The sequence below is a fragment of the Pogonomyrmex barbatus genome, unplaced genomic scaffold, assembly GCF_055798465.1.
Source record: "Pogonomyrmex barbatus isolate J1 unplaced genomic scaffold, ASM5579846v1 scaffold23, whole genome shotgun sequence".
Lineage (NCBI taxonomy): Eukaryota > Metazoa > Arthropoda > Insecta > Hymenoptera > Formicidae > Pogonomyrmex > Pogonomyrmex barbatus.
This window is the reverse complement of record NW_028297120.1, coordinates 821746-836187: the sequence shown is the minus strand read 5'-3', so window position 1 is coordinate 836187 and position 14442 is coordinate 821746. Positions and strand designations below refer to the sequence as shown.

Genomic DNA, 14442 nt, shown 5'->3' with positions numbered 1-14442 from the left:
CCATATACAATTCTCGATAGCGACCACTAAATATGACACGGAAAGCTCTTGGTAATCAGCCAGAGCAGAAAAATCGCTAGCAGGCAATTAAAACATAGTTATATCGTTATAGCTTCCATGTATCATAACTAGCAGTCGCGCATAAATATATTAATATTGCTTAAGATCATGCAAAAATGTCATACGTCGTAAAATATATATATATATTATATGGATGGATTAAATGTTATGTCGTATGAGACTGGAAAAACGACAGTTGCGTATAAAAATTGATGTCAATGCGGATAAATACGAAAGCGAGATTTTTTTATTATCGGGGAAAAAACGTTGGAAAAAATTTTAGGGATTCTCGCATTCGTGTAAATTTATCCGTTCTGCAATATTAAATATACCTTTGAATTATGCGAAGTGTTGTTGACTGATGGTTAAGCGCAATTCAAAGAGCATTTTTAAGGCTTCTTGTACTTAAAAGTTTGAGCTAAATTTGTTTTGCCTTACATTCTAAATTTTCATTTTCTCAATATAGAATTACAGTATAAAATTCCATTTGTCTCATTGAATCGCTTACAAAATGACATATCTTACGTTCATTATTTCTAATTCATTATTTTAAATGTTAAATATATTTATATCACTTGTGTGCAGACATTATTGCTCATATCTGCGATAATTTCTTTTAGAACGCAAACAGCTGGCGCTTTTTCTCTTCAAATATATTCAAATATCTGTTCAAACATCTTCAACTCTCTTTCTCTTACGATTTATTTTTGTAACAAGATGACTATTTTATACCGATACAAAGTTATACAATTTAAAATTTTAGATTGATAGGACTCTTATCTATCATCCTTGTCTAAAAATAGCAAAATACTGAAATTGTCAAATACGAATTCGCAGACCATTAAAATCTAAATACAATAAATCTTTTCTACGCATTAGCGTTATAATCGATATTAATTACAATTTTTTTTATTTTCTTCTTTTTTTCAAGAACAATTTTAAAAACAAATTCATCAGGTTGTTTACAAACTTCAATGTAACGAGCATCGACAAAATTTTCACAATAAAATGCATTCAAAAAACCGCGCTTTCTAACAAGCAAAATCGCGTGAAAGAGCTTTTAAGAGCGATCAAAAATTTCGTTGTAAAGAGCACGCGCATAATACTTCTGCTCTCCATTTGTAGAAATCCTTCGCGTCATGGTACTCCCGTTCTCTCATTCGGGATCATCCTCCTCGTTGGACCCGTGCTCCATAATGTCGTCGTGGCGTCACAAGCTCACGAGCTTCGGGGGATTCGCATCCGGGGAGCTGAGATCCACAGCGGACAGATTGCTCCTCTGTTGCGTCGAGCACGACGGTATCAGAGGCGTCGAGACCGGCGTAAGACCGGTACCGCCTTCCATTAAGGACTCAAAGTTGAACGGTATGCCGCTGGTCGGGGTAGTAATTGGCATACCGGCTACGTCCATCGACGGCTTCATGAAGGATGGCGTCTCCACCGTCTTGAAAGCAAGCGTATCCGGCCTCTCCTTTGGTTCCACAAACATCGACAGGGAATTCAGTCTGTTATTGTTATCCAATCCGACCGGCAATGAATTAGGTCTGTTCGGTCTCGTTGCCGCGATTATCGTTGGCTCGTTTTTCATAGATTCAGTAGCGAAGTGATCCTCGACTGCAATATCGGTCTTTATCACGGGTTTCACATCCAGCGGGGACGAGGGACGTAGCGAACGACGACAGACCGCTCTGTGGGAGTCCAAAATAAATTCCAGTTCATCTTTGGCCTGCTTCAGCTGCTCAATCTCCTCCTGCAAGTTCTGTTTCTTCTGTTCCAAGCCCTCAGTTTCCTATAAAATATATACGACGTATCACATATAACAATATTTCTTTATCTTCTTCCGATGATATGTGATTCCTAAAGTTTTTGAAGATCCACAATCTCGAGCTACACTTCTGTCTGAGAGTGACTTAATAATAAGATTTAATAAGTAAAACTAGCTTAGTTTCATTTGCAAACAGAAGTGCAGCTTGAGATTATGAATTTTCAAATGATGATCCGTATTCTTCATATCACTCACTTCGAGTAGGGCATTGGTATGATCCATCCTTCGCTTGCGGCATCTCGCCGCTGCCATCTTGTTCCTCTCGCGCCGGATCTGTCGCCTCTGCTCCTCCTCGGGGGTCATCCCGATCGTTCTGGTGGGCCGCCTGCCGCCCATATTGCGTCTAACCGGCTGCTGCTGCTGCTGCTGCTGTTGCGATTGCGTTTGCTGCTGGCTCTCGATGAGGATGGTCGTCGGCGCCGGGAGATGCACCGCCGTTGTGTTTTGCGTCTGTGCCGGGGTCGGCTGCGATGGTTCGACCAACGGTGGTACGAAGCCGGCCTCGCGACTGTGCGACGCCGACTCGCTCGTCAGCTCCAGGAACGTCTGCTCGATGCTGCGGAGGGTGGTCGGCGTCAGCGTCGGCGTCGTCCTGGTCGGCACTCCGCTGTGCAATCCGTCCAGAGTCACCAGCTGCAACGCAAAGATGGAAATGTGTGTGTGTTGACTTGAAAAGGCACATCCGAAGAGCACCTCTTCAAAGATGTTCTACCTTTATAAGGAATGTCGTGAAGAATGACGAAACTGATCTCATAGCGATCGAGGCTACACTTATACCGCGAGAGTTCAAGGAACAGAAAAAAATTTGCAAAAATTTACTTCTTTCTCGCTGCCCTTAGCTAGCTCTAGTTTCTGCAAATAGAAAACTAGTCGATTCACGCGAAGTTCAAGATTTTCTGCGGCGCGATTCTTGTTCGCGGGTTAAAGAAACTGCTACTAACATAGGAACGGTGTCGCGTTATCTTCGACTTTCCAAGCCGATATCAGCCAGAGTTAATCTCACCAAGATGGCTCGATAAAAATATCCATGATCCAATAGCCGATAACGTATCAACATCGCGCCAGTCAGATAGATCGTTCGAACTAATCATTCCGCGTATATCGTTAAAGTGTTAAATTAACAAATTCGCGCTTCTCACCATTTTAATTCGCCAAGATTTTTCCACGTGTCTTTTCCTGACGTTTCGCTCCTACGGCAACAATTTGCAAACTCCGCGCGGCGACGCACGTGCGCGCGCGTTAGAGCGCGTTGCGCAATATGTTTTTAATTCGCATTCGGATTAAAAACATCGTTTTCCGTTTGCGGCGACGGCGGCGGCGGCGGCGAGACGATAAAAAAAAACGATTCGCGGTCACTCAAACGCGATTTCACCGAGCGAGAGAGAGAGAGAGAGAGAGAGACGGAGGATGAAGAGAGAGACGGACTTTACGAGCCCGAGCGGGTCTCTCTAACTACGACGATATTAACGAGCACCTCGAATCGCAGCTCACGTAGCGACAACCTCGCGCGGCTTTATCGCGCCGCCAATCGCCAGTCGGGGACGTAATCTATACGCGCTGCGCGTTTCCCAGAAAGCACAAAGGACGCAGGAAGGAGAAGAGAAGCCGCGCGCGGCGCGTCCTTCGCTCTTCTCGCGCGCGGCGGCGAAGACGCGCCGCGGCGGCTCTCTCGCTATCATTTCTAAAATTACGAATCGCCATCCTCTGGCCGTTTAACGAAGGCCGCCGTGTCGTGCTCGTTTCACGATGAGAGATCCGTCGAACCGTCGTTGACCGTCGTTTGAAGAGTACACGCGGAGTTCGAATCTGTGGGTTTGAAGTTGGCGTCCCGACATTTAAATTTTCTGTAATTCTGAATAGCCGCTTTGTTTTGAGGAGACTGAAAGTCTCTTTATAGTTTATAAGAAAGGCTGATTAAGGTTGATTAAGATTTGTTAATCTAATAATATAAGATCTTAAATTTAAATTTAAAAGACAGGACGCTAATTTTTTTTAATCGGAATTTGATATCGAGTTTTTAAGCGGCTTAACAGCTTTTGTTTTGCGAAGGTCGCCGTTGTGCTCATTTTATGATGAGATATGTCGAACCATTGTTTAAAGAGTACATACGAAGTTTGAATCTGTGATATTTGAAGTTAGCATTTTAATATTTAAATTTCATAATTTTGTATATTCGCTTCTCGTTTTGAAGAGATTAAAAATTCCTCTATAGTTTATAAAAAAGTTCCTCTGAAATTGACAGATTTTAATTTAGATTAAAATTTATTAGTCTAGAGATATTAAATTTAAATTTAAAAAATAGAATGCTAACTTTTTATCAAAACTCGATATTGAATTGTTCCGAGTAGATTAATAGTTTTATTTTGCGAATATTTACAGTTCCATAACATGATACATAAAAACATTTTAGTTACAGAGAGAGAGAGAGAGAGAGAGAGAGAGAGAGAGAGAGAGAGAGAAAGAGAGAGAAAGAGAGAGAAAGAGAGAGAAAGAGAGAGAGAGAGAGAGAGAGAGAGAAAGAGAGAGAGAGAGAGAGAGATTTATATTATATATTATATTAAAATATGAACAATGAAAGGCACCCGGATCGTGATGCACCTTTTATTATCAGAAAATTCATTTTAATTAAAAAAAAAAAACTTATATTTCTAAATATTCAATTATAAATAATAAAATAATACATGAGACAGCGATAATTTTTCATACAAAATCCCGAATTTATATCCCGATATAAACTCTCGCAAAAGAGTTTTCTTATATGTCTCAAGAGATAAATCAAAATTGACCATGTAAAAGAAATATTGTTTCTCATCGTGTGTGTGTGTGTGTGTGTGTGTGTGTGTGTGTGTATATGCACGTATATATGCATATATGTAGGCAATATCAATTGATGCATCTCCTCCGACGAGATCACGCTCCGTGATGAGGGAAAATACCGTAGGCAGGCGCTTTAAGTGTCATCGCTAAAATTACTTAGCGCAGCCCCGAACGGCTTCCTCGCCGATTTCGGCCGCCGTCGTTCGGCCACCCGCCGACCGGCCGTGACGCTTCTCTCTCTCGCCCATCGCGAACCATCACGCGGGGAACTTCAGGAATGTCCGGAGCGTTAAACTTAGGCGTTACCGAATCACGTCTGTCTGCGCGTCGTGGCGTCACGGTCACTGAAATTCCGATCCTGCGCGAGAAAGTGCCGACGGTAATCCTGAGAATTACAGAAATTCGCCCGGGGCGATCCGATCGATCCGATCGGTTGACAGGGAATAATATATCCGTCTAATATCCGCCTTTCTCCCTCGGTGTTGACGACGTTATTTATTAAAATCATCAAATTAAATCATCATTAGCGCGCTTCGTGATATCATGATGCCGAGTATAACTCGAAGTTATAACTCGAAAGAGATTTTTGAAAATACATAGTAAAAAAAAAAATAATCTTAAGGATGGAAATTCTTTTTGTGATGAGAAGTAGCGGTACTGAATATCTTCATTAATCGATTTTATATCTCTTTTCAATTATCGTTATTTCTTATAGATCAATTTTTTGCGGTTTTATTCAGATGCAGTATACATCACGCAGAATAAGCATGTTACTTTATGAATTTCGTTCACGAAATATATTAATATTATTTTATATTTTTAAAAATATTAAAACAGACATAAATAGACATTTTGATAGAAAGTCGTCGATCATTTTTTTTACAATTGACTAACTTTAAGTTAAGCTTTCTGGAATCTTGATCAATTCTTGGATCTTCGGGTTATGATTTCAATTTTTTTCAACTTTATGATTTGGCAGCACAGCTGAAGGTTTACGGTTTCGGAAACGAAACCTTTTTCCTTTATATTGCATAGAGTTATTATTGGAAAAACAATTTCGAGAATATCCGAGAGCGGAATCAACTTGTCAGACGTAATTTGTTTTCCACGATCGCCGGAAAATAAGAACAGTGCAACATCACGTGACAAGATCGATAGATGTGTTGACCACTTTTAATATAATCAGGCAATAGTGAAGTAAACTAAAAAATCTACATACATAATTTTATTTATCCGAAAGTAAATTTGACGAAAAAGAAATTTGTACAAAAAGAAAAAAATAAATAAGAAATATTCACAAGTGGGGCGGGGGGAGGGAGAGGGACATTTACCGATGACAGTTTTTTTATTCATGACTATCATCGAACCGACAGCTTCCGGCTATTCGCGACGACCTTCGGGCCATTCACCTTGCTCTGCATTGTTCGTCGCGAGATCAACTCAAACTTGGTTCGTTCGTGTCATTATATGCGCGTGCACCACAGCGTGCGTCGACGAGTCTTTCCTCGGCCGAATCGTGAATCATTTTCGCACGTCACGCGACGGTCCCCCTTTGCCCGGCATCTTTGTTAAGCATGTTTCAATACACCGCACGCATCACGCGATATGAAACAATATTACATACACGACTCAAGTAGAAAAAAAAAAACATCTCTTTTAGAAATTTGAATGCAAAATTTAAAAAATGCATCGATAATAAAATTTTGAATTATAATTATAAATCCGTAAAAAAAAAATCAATATTTTTCATGAATTCGAGACACAAATAAATATTTTGTGCACGGACGATTTTTTTTTTAATAAATTTCAACTGGAGAATCATTTCGGACGGATGTTAAGAACGCGACGGGAAAAAATTGAGTCTAATGAAATTCCTTCTGGAGAGGGATCTATCCCGATAATTGTACCCTGTGTGTAGAACATTACAAAGAAAGACAGCACTTATTTTGCAGCACGTGGTGTACGTCGACGTTCACTAATATTCGTTGCTATCACGATTGGAGTGGAAAAAGAGAAGGGAAAAAAAAAACCTCATTTATTCGCAGCACAACTACGCAAAAGCACACTATTTATCTGCGTTTCAACAGAATTTCCTCCTTCGAGATATGGAGGAGCAAGAACCGAGTGCGCGCGACGTCGCGCTTTTTTTTTCTTTTTTACAAAGCCGACGGCTGTTGGCATGCACACGCGTCTTCCGTCTTTTGCGATGTGCGGTTGCTCGCTCGCGGCCGCACATGTGTGCACACGTGCGACGGAGACGGAGACGACACACGAACCGCACACGTATGCCGGACACGTACGACACGGGCGAGCGAGCGGGCGCGCGCGCGCGCGCGCGCAATTCGCGATTCTATAAATAAATGTGTGTGTTCGCCGTTCCCTCTAATCTGCCCTCCGAGCGCGCGTTGCGAGAGTCGTCATACGGGACAAAGGGCGATATCGGCCACCAGAAAACGATTGCGAAACGCGCGTCCAGATAATAGCCGCGCGGTCGCTCTCGCTCCGATTCTCGCTCCGAAATGCGGCGAGAATGCGTGCGAAAGCGCACTCGCCTACATCGCGTCGCGTCGCGTCGCGTCACGTCACGTCACGTCACGTCACGTCACAACGCAACGCAACGCATCACACCGCATCGCCATCCGTGTAATTCTACACCGCGGAAAATAGATCCTCGTCTAGAGCGTCGCTTCCAGAGCGAGGACGATAAATTAATTGCGCGAACGAATCCAGAAAGCATGCTCACGTCCACTCGCCACGCGATCGAGAGAGAGAGAGAGCGAGAGAGAGAGAGAGAGAGAGAGAGAGAGAGAGAAATCATACGCTTATACGGCAATTGAGATATAAATTAATAGAGATGAGATATAAATCGGGACGCACAAGACTTGCAATTGCTCCTTTTTTATTGCAATATCAATTTTGGATTATGTTACGTGTACATTTAAAAATATAAAAACAAAAACTCACTGTTAAAAAATTCGATATATTTAAACCTGTTCTATTATACCAATTAATTTCCAAAAATATCCAGAATTAAAAATCTGTTAAAATAATTTACTATAATTTACTATAATTTGTAACTACTATTAATTTCGGATTAATTGGCAATATTTGTTAGAAACATCGCGACGTGCAGATTAATGGCCTTCGCGTGCGCAGGTCTAATAATAATTGAAACGTTTTGCAATTTTGTTGAGTCCATAGCACATGATTTCCAGCTAGTTTTGAGAAAACCATGTAATCAGAATTTAAGTAAATCGATTCAAATTAAAAATCAAACACCAAATTATACCACACGTTCTTTATTTACAAAAAAATAATAGCTATTCAACAATTTCTCTTCACTTAAAAAAAATATGCAAAAATTGATAGCGATAATAATTTAATTTAATTTTTCTTCGAAATATCTATAATCTGAATATATAATTAAGATGTCGAGTCGATTTTGAATATAAAAATTGAACGTATTAAACAATCGAGTTCGTCCCGAACCCTGACGGTAAAAAACTTCAAATTAGATTCGACTCACGTTTTTCGATGATCCCTGCCACAAACTTATTATCAAATGGTCGGCATAAAAACGATTCTCGGTACGCTTGCGATAGTTTTCAAGGCGGGTGGAACTTCCATTGCACAATATTGCACAATTCTCCGCTCGTTCGCAATCCCGCATCATCCCGCACAAGCCGAACGTTCGTCCGGCTCGCTTCGAGAAGCGAGCTTTCTCTCCTCCTTCAAGTTCACAGAAATTGCGCGATTAACTCGCTGCTTCGCTACCCACGCGATCGAACGACGGCGGATCTTTCCGTTGATCTTTCCGCAAGAGCAGCTTCGCTGTGCGATCGGCGATCCGCGATCGAAATTAATCGAGCGCCGTGAATGAAACGCGGCTCTCTCAAACATCGCTCCCTCGGAACATCCGCCAGCGGTCGCGTTTATTTTCAGATTAGAAACGATCGTCTCTCTCTCAGAAGAACCTCCTCGCGCCTCTTCGGGGCCCTTTCTCGAGTCGACAAAGAGCCACTTCATTCGCGCTACGCGATCACAATGAGATCGAATATCCGTCCGCGTCGTAAAACGTATCTCGATGTCGGAGTTTACACGCGTCGCAACGTGTGCGGTAAATATTCCTTGAATGAATTCTCTTCTCTGAGCCAAATCAGTGTACAATTAGAGAGAAGGATGATAATAAAAATTACATTTGCGGGGGAGGGAAGGAAGGGGGGGGGGGGGGAAGAACATTTGCGTCTTGAAAAGATTAAAATAATTAGTTCTGAAAAAAAAAATGTGTAATGGCGAACAAGATATGGTTTACCTATTCTGGAATATTTTTATACCGTTTACTTTCTGGACATTAAAACGAATCGATTTGCTCGGCGAAGATGTTCGGAGGTGTCCTCGCGTTTGAAAGATGATATCTTTTTACGATTACCTGCTGATAAAGCAACTCCTGCGCGAGTATATTCGCAATGTCGACCGGGTCCATGGCGGTGGCCATAGCTCGAGGGATCGGTTATTCGTTCAGTGTTCGTTTGTTCGTCGTCGAAAGTATGACAGTGAGATAAGGAGAGATAATATATATATATATATATCTCGAGGAAGGGGACGGAGGAAGGGATAACAACGAGAAATTGGGAAGGGTGGGAATAAGTGATGAAGAACAAATGTGTGATATCTCTCAGTCGATCGTTCGTTCGTAGGAAGATCGTTCGGGCGTCGGTGTGCGCTTCCCTCTCTCGCGTCTTCCTTCGCACCCCCTTTTCTTTCTTTATAACCGTACCACCCTCATGCGCTCGTTTCTTCTCACTTGTCGAAGAGAGTTCGTCGTTACCACTGCGTCCTCCACCGACGCCTCCTCAACACTGAGCGAAGCGACGCCGACGCCGCTCGTCGTGGCCTTACGCGACGACGAAATTCGTCCTAAAAATAACCTTCGAATTTCGAGTATGTGCGATCTCCGCGATGAAGAGGGGGGAGGGGGGAGGGGGGAGGGGGGGAGAGAGAGAGAGAGAGAGAGAGAAGCGAGGATAGAAGAGAAATAACATTTTGCAGTTTCATTTTGGTCTCACGTGTGTGGACCATTGACCGCTAAAAAAAAAATCCTCACGCTTGCGAACTCGCGTGTCTGGATTCGTATACGCATTTTAAATAGTTACATCTGGCTCGACACGCCGATCATCCGATATTTGCAAATAGATGAATAAATAGGATAGTAAATAGAAGTTTCGGTTCATAAGGCGTAATTTAGAACTGATGAAGATCTCTGGACAATGAGATAACGGGACAGTGACTTTGTTCCCGATCAGTGGTTTTCCCAGTTTCACGCAAAATTCCCTGTTACGTGGCCGCTCTGTCTGGAGAGCCTTAATTAGTTCGAGTTCTAAGTTTAACACCTGTGTAAGATCGTTTGTCGTCGACGCCGGTACTCGCGGATTCGTCAACTTGGACTTGAGCCAGAAGAGTCTTTCGCCAGCGACAGTCTTCTCAAGCGCTTGTAACGCTTCATAATTTCAAGATATTGGCTATTCGGGAAAGAGGCATAAATTAATGACTGACGCGTTATTCACATATCTTTCTATCAAGATGTCTAAAAATAATTGCTCATGCAAATAGATCGGCTGTCTCGTTCAAATAATTACCAAGTTAATAAAAAAAAGTATATAGTGCAACTGTAATGAGACATTTCACAGACATTTTTAATTTATTTTAGAAATAATCATAAAAGATTTATATTTTAATAATATATATATATATATATATATTTATATAAAATATATTATATAAATATATTTACATAAAATGTTTATGTATATATATATATATATATATATATATATATATATATGTATAATTTATAAACTTACACATACATATATATAATTTTTCATCTTTTTAAATATAAAAATATTCTGTATTTTTTTTGTGCAACGTCTGCAATTTATGCTGTTATATGTTGTTTTTAATATACTGGAAAAGAATTATAATAGAGAAGCAAAGGTTTAAAACGGTCGCGTCATGCTGGATGAAGTTGTTTGTCTATCTCGCTGGACATTTCCAGGATGTGGCTTCCTCGTATCGCATCGTTAAGAAGTCGATGTGGCGCCACGATGATAGCAGACTGTATTTTAGAAACATATTTCGGATTGTTGTCTCTCTAACAAACAGTTTTAATACAGATTTCGACAAAAACGGAGTTCGATAAAACTACTACATATAAATATTCGAATATAATTAAATCAAAATTATTTAAATGTAAAATTAAAAGCTTAAGCCTGATTTCGACCGTTACATTAAAGATTTTTGCAATAAGTTACTAAAGTTAATAATAATATGTAAAATAAATTATATAAAAAATGAAACATTTTTTGCACGCATGGTTTGCGTTTTTTTTTTTTTTTTTTTTTTAATTAGGAAATCAATGCTTCATTAAAATTTGTTCATGTTTTTATATCATTCGTGAAGGGAGACTCTCCTAACACGGCATGGACATCAAAACCAAGCTTATCTCGCGATATGAAAACATGTGACAACCAGGTTATGATAAACAATCCGTATGTTTGACCAACCGAGCCTGTCACAGGTTTCTCCAACACCAAACATATGTCGTTGTAATAATCATTGCATATGAAAAGATTAGACGCCCATGAGACTACCAGAAAATTTTATTCAGACATTTTTCAAATGAAACAAAAAAGAAGAATGAGTCTTTGACATTTTCTTCTCACTCCTCAGAGCAATGAAATACATTTCATCTTCACGATTTCCAAAATAAAATTTTATTACTTTTCATTTTGTATTAATTCACGTTCTCTCAAGACTTTCATTTCTTTATATTTCAAATTGCTACATACAAATTGCTACATATATCCTTTGTAAACATATATAGTAACTAACAAATAAGCAGCAACGGAACAAAAATTAGAATTCGTTCTAGGTGTAAACCAGTCTTCGTTATTAAAAACCATTCTTGCTATTGGACGATGGTTCGTGATCGAAGACTGCATTTATTTTTGCGTAATGCAACGCGTGATTATTACGTAACGAAACAAGTAAACAGACATCAATCGAGAACCGCGCAATATTTACTTGTGTATATGTAACGCATTCTCCTTCTCTCTCCTTCTCTATCTCTCTTTTTGCTGCCCTTCGCACGCGCGGTTAATTATGCCACCGATAGATATTACGCGGTAAATAATAACGCAACTACGTCAGAGTTGTTCTACGCGAAATCGCCGGAAAAAGCGTGGTTAAAAGCCGCCACCGCCGCCGCCGCGGCTGCAAGAGCGCAACCTTGGATAACAAAGGAACCTCTATCTTTACTTCCATTTTTGCTGTTTTTTTAACGCTTCCGCTCGCGAGACTCGATGCCTTCTTAATACCCGACTTCGCGACTCGAAGTCGCGAAACTTTCAACAGGAGATAATGACAAACGTCATAAATAGAGAGCACAGGCGTCATTTCTCCATTTTATCTCGATGTTAGCTGTGTACGTACTTTCAATTTTTCACCTCGCGCGACAAAGACATTCCCGGGCTCCGATAACTCTCTTGAATTCACAATTTTTAAACTTTTCCGTGATCGATGAAAAAGAATTCCAAGTTGACGATGAATAACATCATCATCTCGCCGCGGCGTAACGTTCAACACGCGCGTGTCTTACAAGTGGAATTTCCACGAGTCGAGAGGGAAACTTTTCCTTCCAACGTCGCGAACGTGTCGATGCCAATGGCAGGTCGAGAACAAAGAATGTAAACATGATAACGGGCGTATGCGGCGCATTGTGTGTTTCGAATGCATCGCAACGGCGGCGGCCCTCCGTTGTTGCGTGCGCGTGCAAAGTGCAGCGTAGTGCAGATAGAGAAGTAATATCGCAATTGGAAGAAAATTTATTTCATTTCATTTCATTTCATTTCATTTCATTTCACTTCACACGAATCGAAAGAGCCGTGAATGGAGATCGACAATCGCTACGATATTGTTCTAACAAACGAGAGTCTGTGAGAAAAAGACGACGTTAAAATGGAAAAAAAAAAAGGAAAACAAGAAGTTAATTGCATTAGATGACGCAATGAATGCGATGTCTATTTGTTCTCTTGTGTTTTATAGAGTTCGGAAACTGTGCAAGTGTCGGCGCGATATTCGGAAAAACACAGACATGCAACGCGATCCGGGGCTTTCCCGGAAGACCACCAGCAGGATGGATATGCGATTTCGAGTCGTGTCGAGTCGGATAACGTCACGATTCAAAGTAGCTGAAAATCTACCGAGATAGTTTTCTCAAGTTTAATTAAGTCGTTGCGACAATTTCGCATCAAAAAGCCACAAAATGCAACATTTGATTCGTCCAACAGATATGCGTGTAAGATATGCCATTATGTGCTGCGATTATCTAGCGTAATGTGACGTCAATCAGCAGCGGCGATGTCGTCACTCGGTTATTTTTTTTTTTTTCTCAAATCGTCAACGAATGATATCGAGGAATCGCACATTCAACAAATATGATAACACGCAATTGGATGCATAATTCATCTGCTCTGGGAAACTTAATGAGCTATCACGATTAAAAACTCATTTTACGTTATTAGACAAATAATTATTATTCACATATACGTTATATATGCATATATATTTATATATTTCGCAATCATTGGAATATATCTCGTTGTATAAATTATTTGTGTTTTATTTTATTTTATTTTAACAAGCGACATTGTTGTTACATTCACCTACAAGTGTAGACTTTACAAAGTAGTTGTGCGGAACAGTCAAGGCAGAGCTACGTGGATGTTTAATTACTCTAAAAAGCGCGCTTGCGTGGATGGTGGTTACGTGCACGAAATCAAACCGTGCGGCGAGTCTAAAGTGCAAACGTCGAAGAAAAACAAACGCGAGGAACAGCGAGACGACAATAACGACACTGGAAAATAAGCGCGCAATAATTTGTCTTTTTCGCCGAGACACGAGGCGAGGATCTGCGCGTTCGGGGTTTCCCAACGAACGGAGCGACATCCGTGGCAATTTTTTTTACGATCGAGGCGTAAATAACGACGGTGACGATTAGAGGCGGAATCGTCACCTGAGCGAAACGACCTGCGGCAATCGCGGCCGGATTTACGAGCGAGTTGAAGTCTTTCGCGAGCGGGAGAGCTCGGAATAAATTCATTATCGGGGCGTCGCTAAGAGAACAGTTAACGACGGGACAACGCGCAAGGACGCGGCGTTAAGGCACCTCTCCTTTTTTTTTTTTTTCGCGACGGAGCCTAAAATGGGAATGATTTTCGACTCACCTCGAAACGGAGAGCTCGGGACGGCGGGAGGACGACCTCGTGCCTGTTCGTGAAGCTACGGTCTCTGTCTCAACGGCCTAACCTGAACTGATCGCGTTTCCTTTCACAGAAACGAAGCGTGGCACGTCTCGTACGCGTGCGTTTCTGACAATCGTCCTGACGTCACGCGGGAGCGTGTGCGAGGAAACGTCGCCACCGTCGTCGGCCTTGCGGTGAATTCGATAGACCGCCACCACACAACAAAGCGAGACGAGATAAAGAGAGGGAGAAATAGGAGGGAAAAAAAAAAAAAGGAAACGAGAGAGACCAAGAACGGAATCCCAACGACGAAAGCAACCGCAGAAGGGGCCTGCCGCGCGACCACTTCGGACGATAGTCGCAGTGACACTGACAGCGCTTCTGTCATCGCGCCGTCGCCACATGGTCGTGCATGCGCGCGCGCGCGCGGTCGCGTCG

General features: G+C 41.4%; 1 protein-coding gene across 3 annotated transcripts in view; it reads right to left on the bottom strand.

Moving 5' to 3' along the window:
- Positions 1–744: 744 nt before the first annotated feature.
- The window catches only part of kay (transcription factor kayak), a 35628-nt gene continuing 21930 nt past the window's right edge, over positions 745–14442 (bottom strand). For 2 of the 3 annotated variants that reach the window (XM_011634556.3, XM_011634555.2), the window contains exons 2-3: positions 2081–2518; positions 745–1849 (exon numbers count right to left, since the gene is read on the bottom strand). In XM_011634556.3, coding sequence (XP_011632858.2) covers positions 1271–1849; positions 2081–2518 — 1017 coding nt within the window. In that variant the 3' untranslated portion in view covers positions 745–1270. Of the gene's footprint in view, positions 1850–2080; positions 2519–9131; positions 9586–14442 lie in introns of those variants that run through there. The other variant, XM_011634557.3, reaches the window with a different exon arrangement.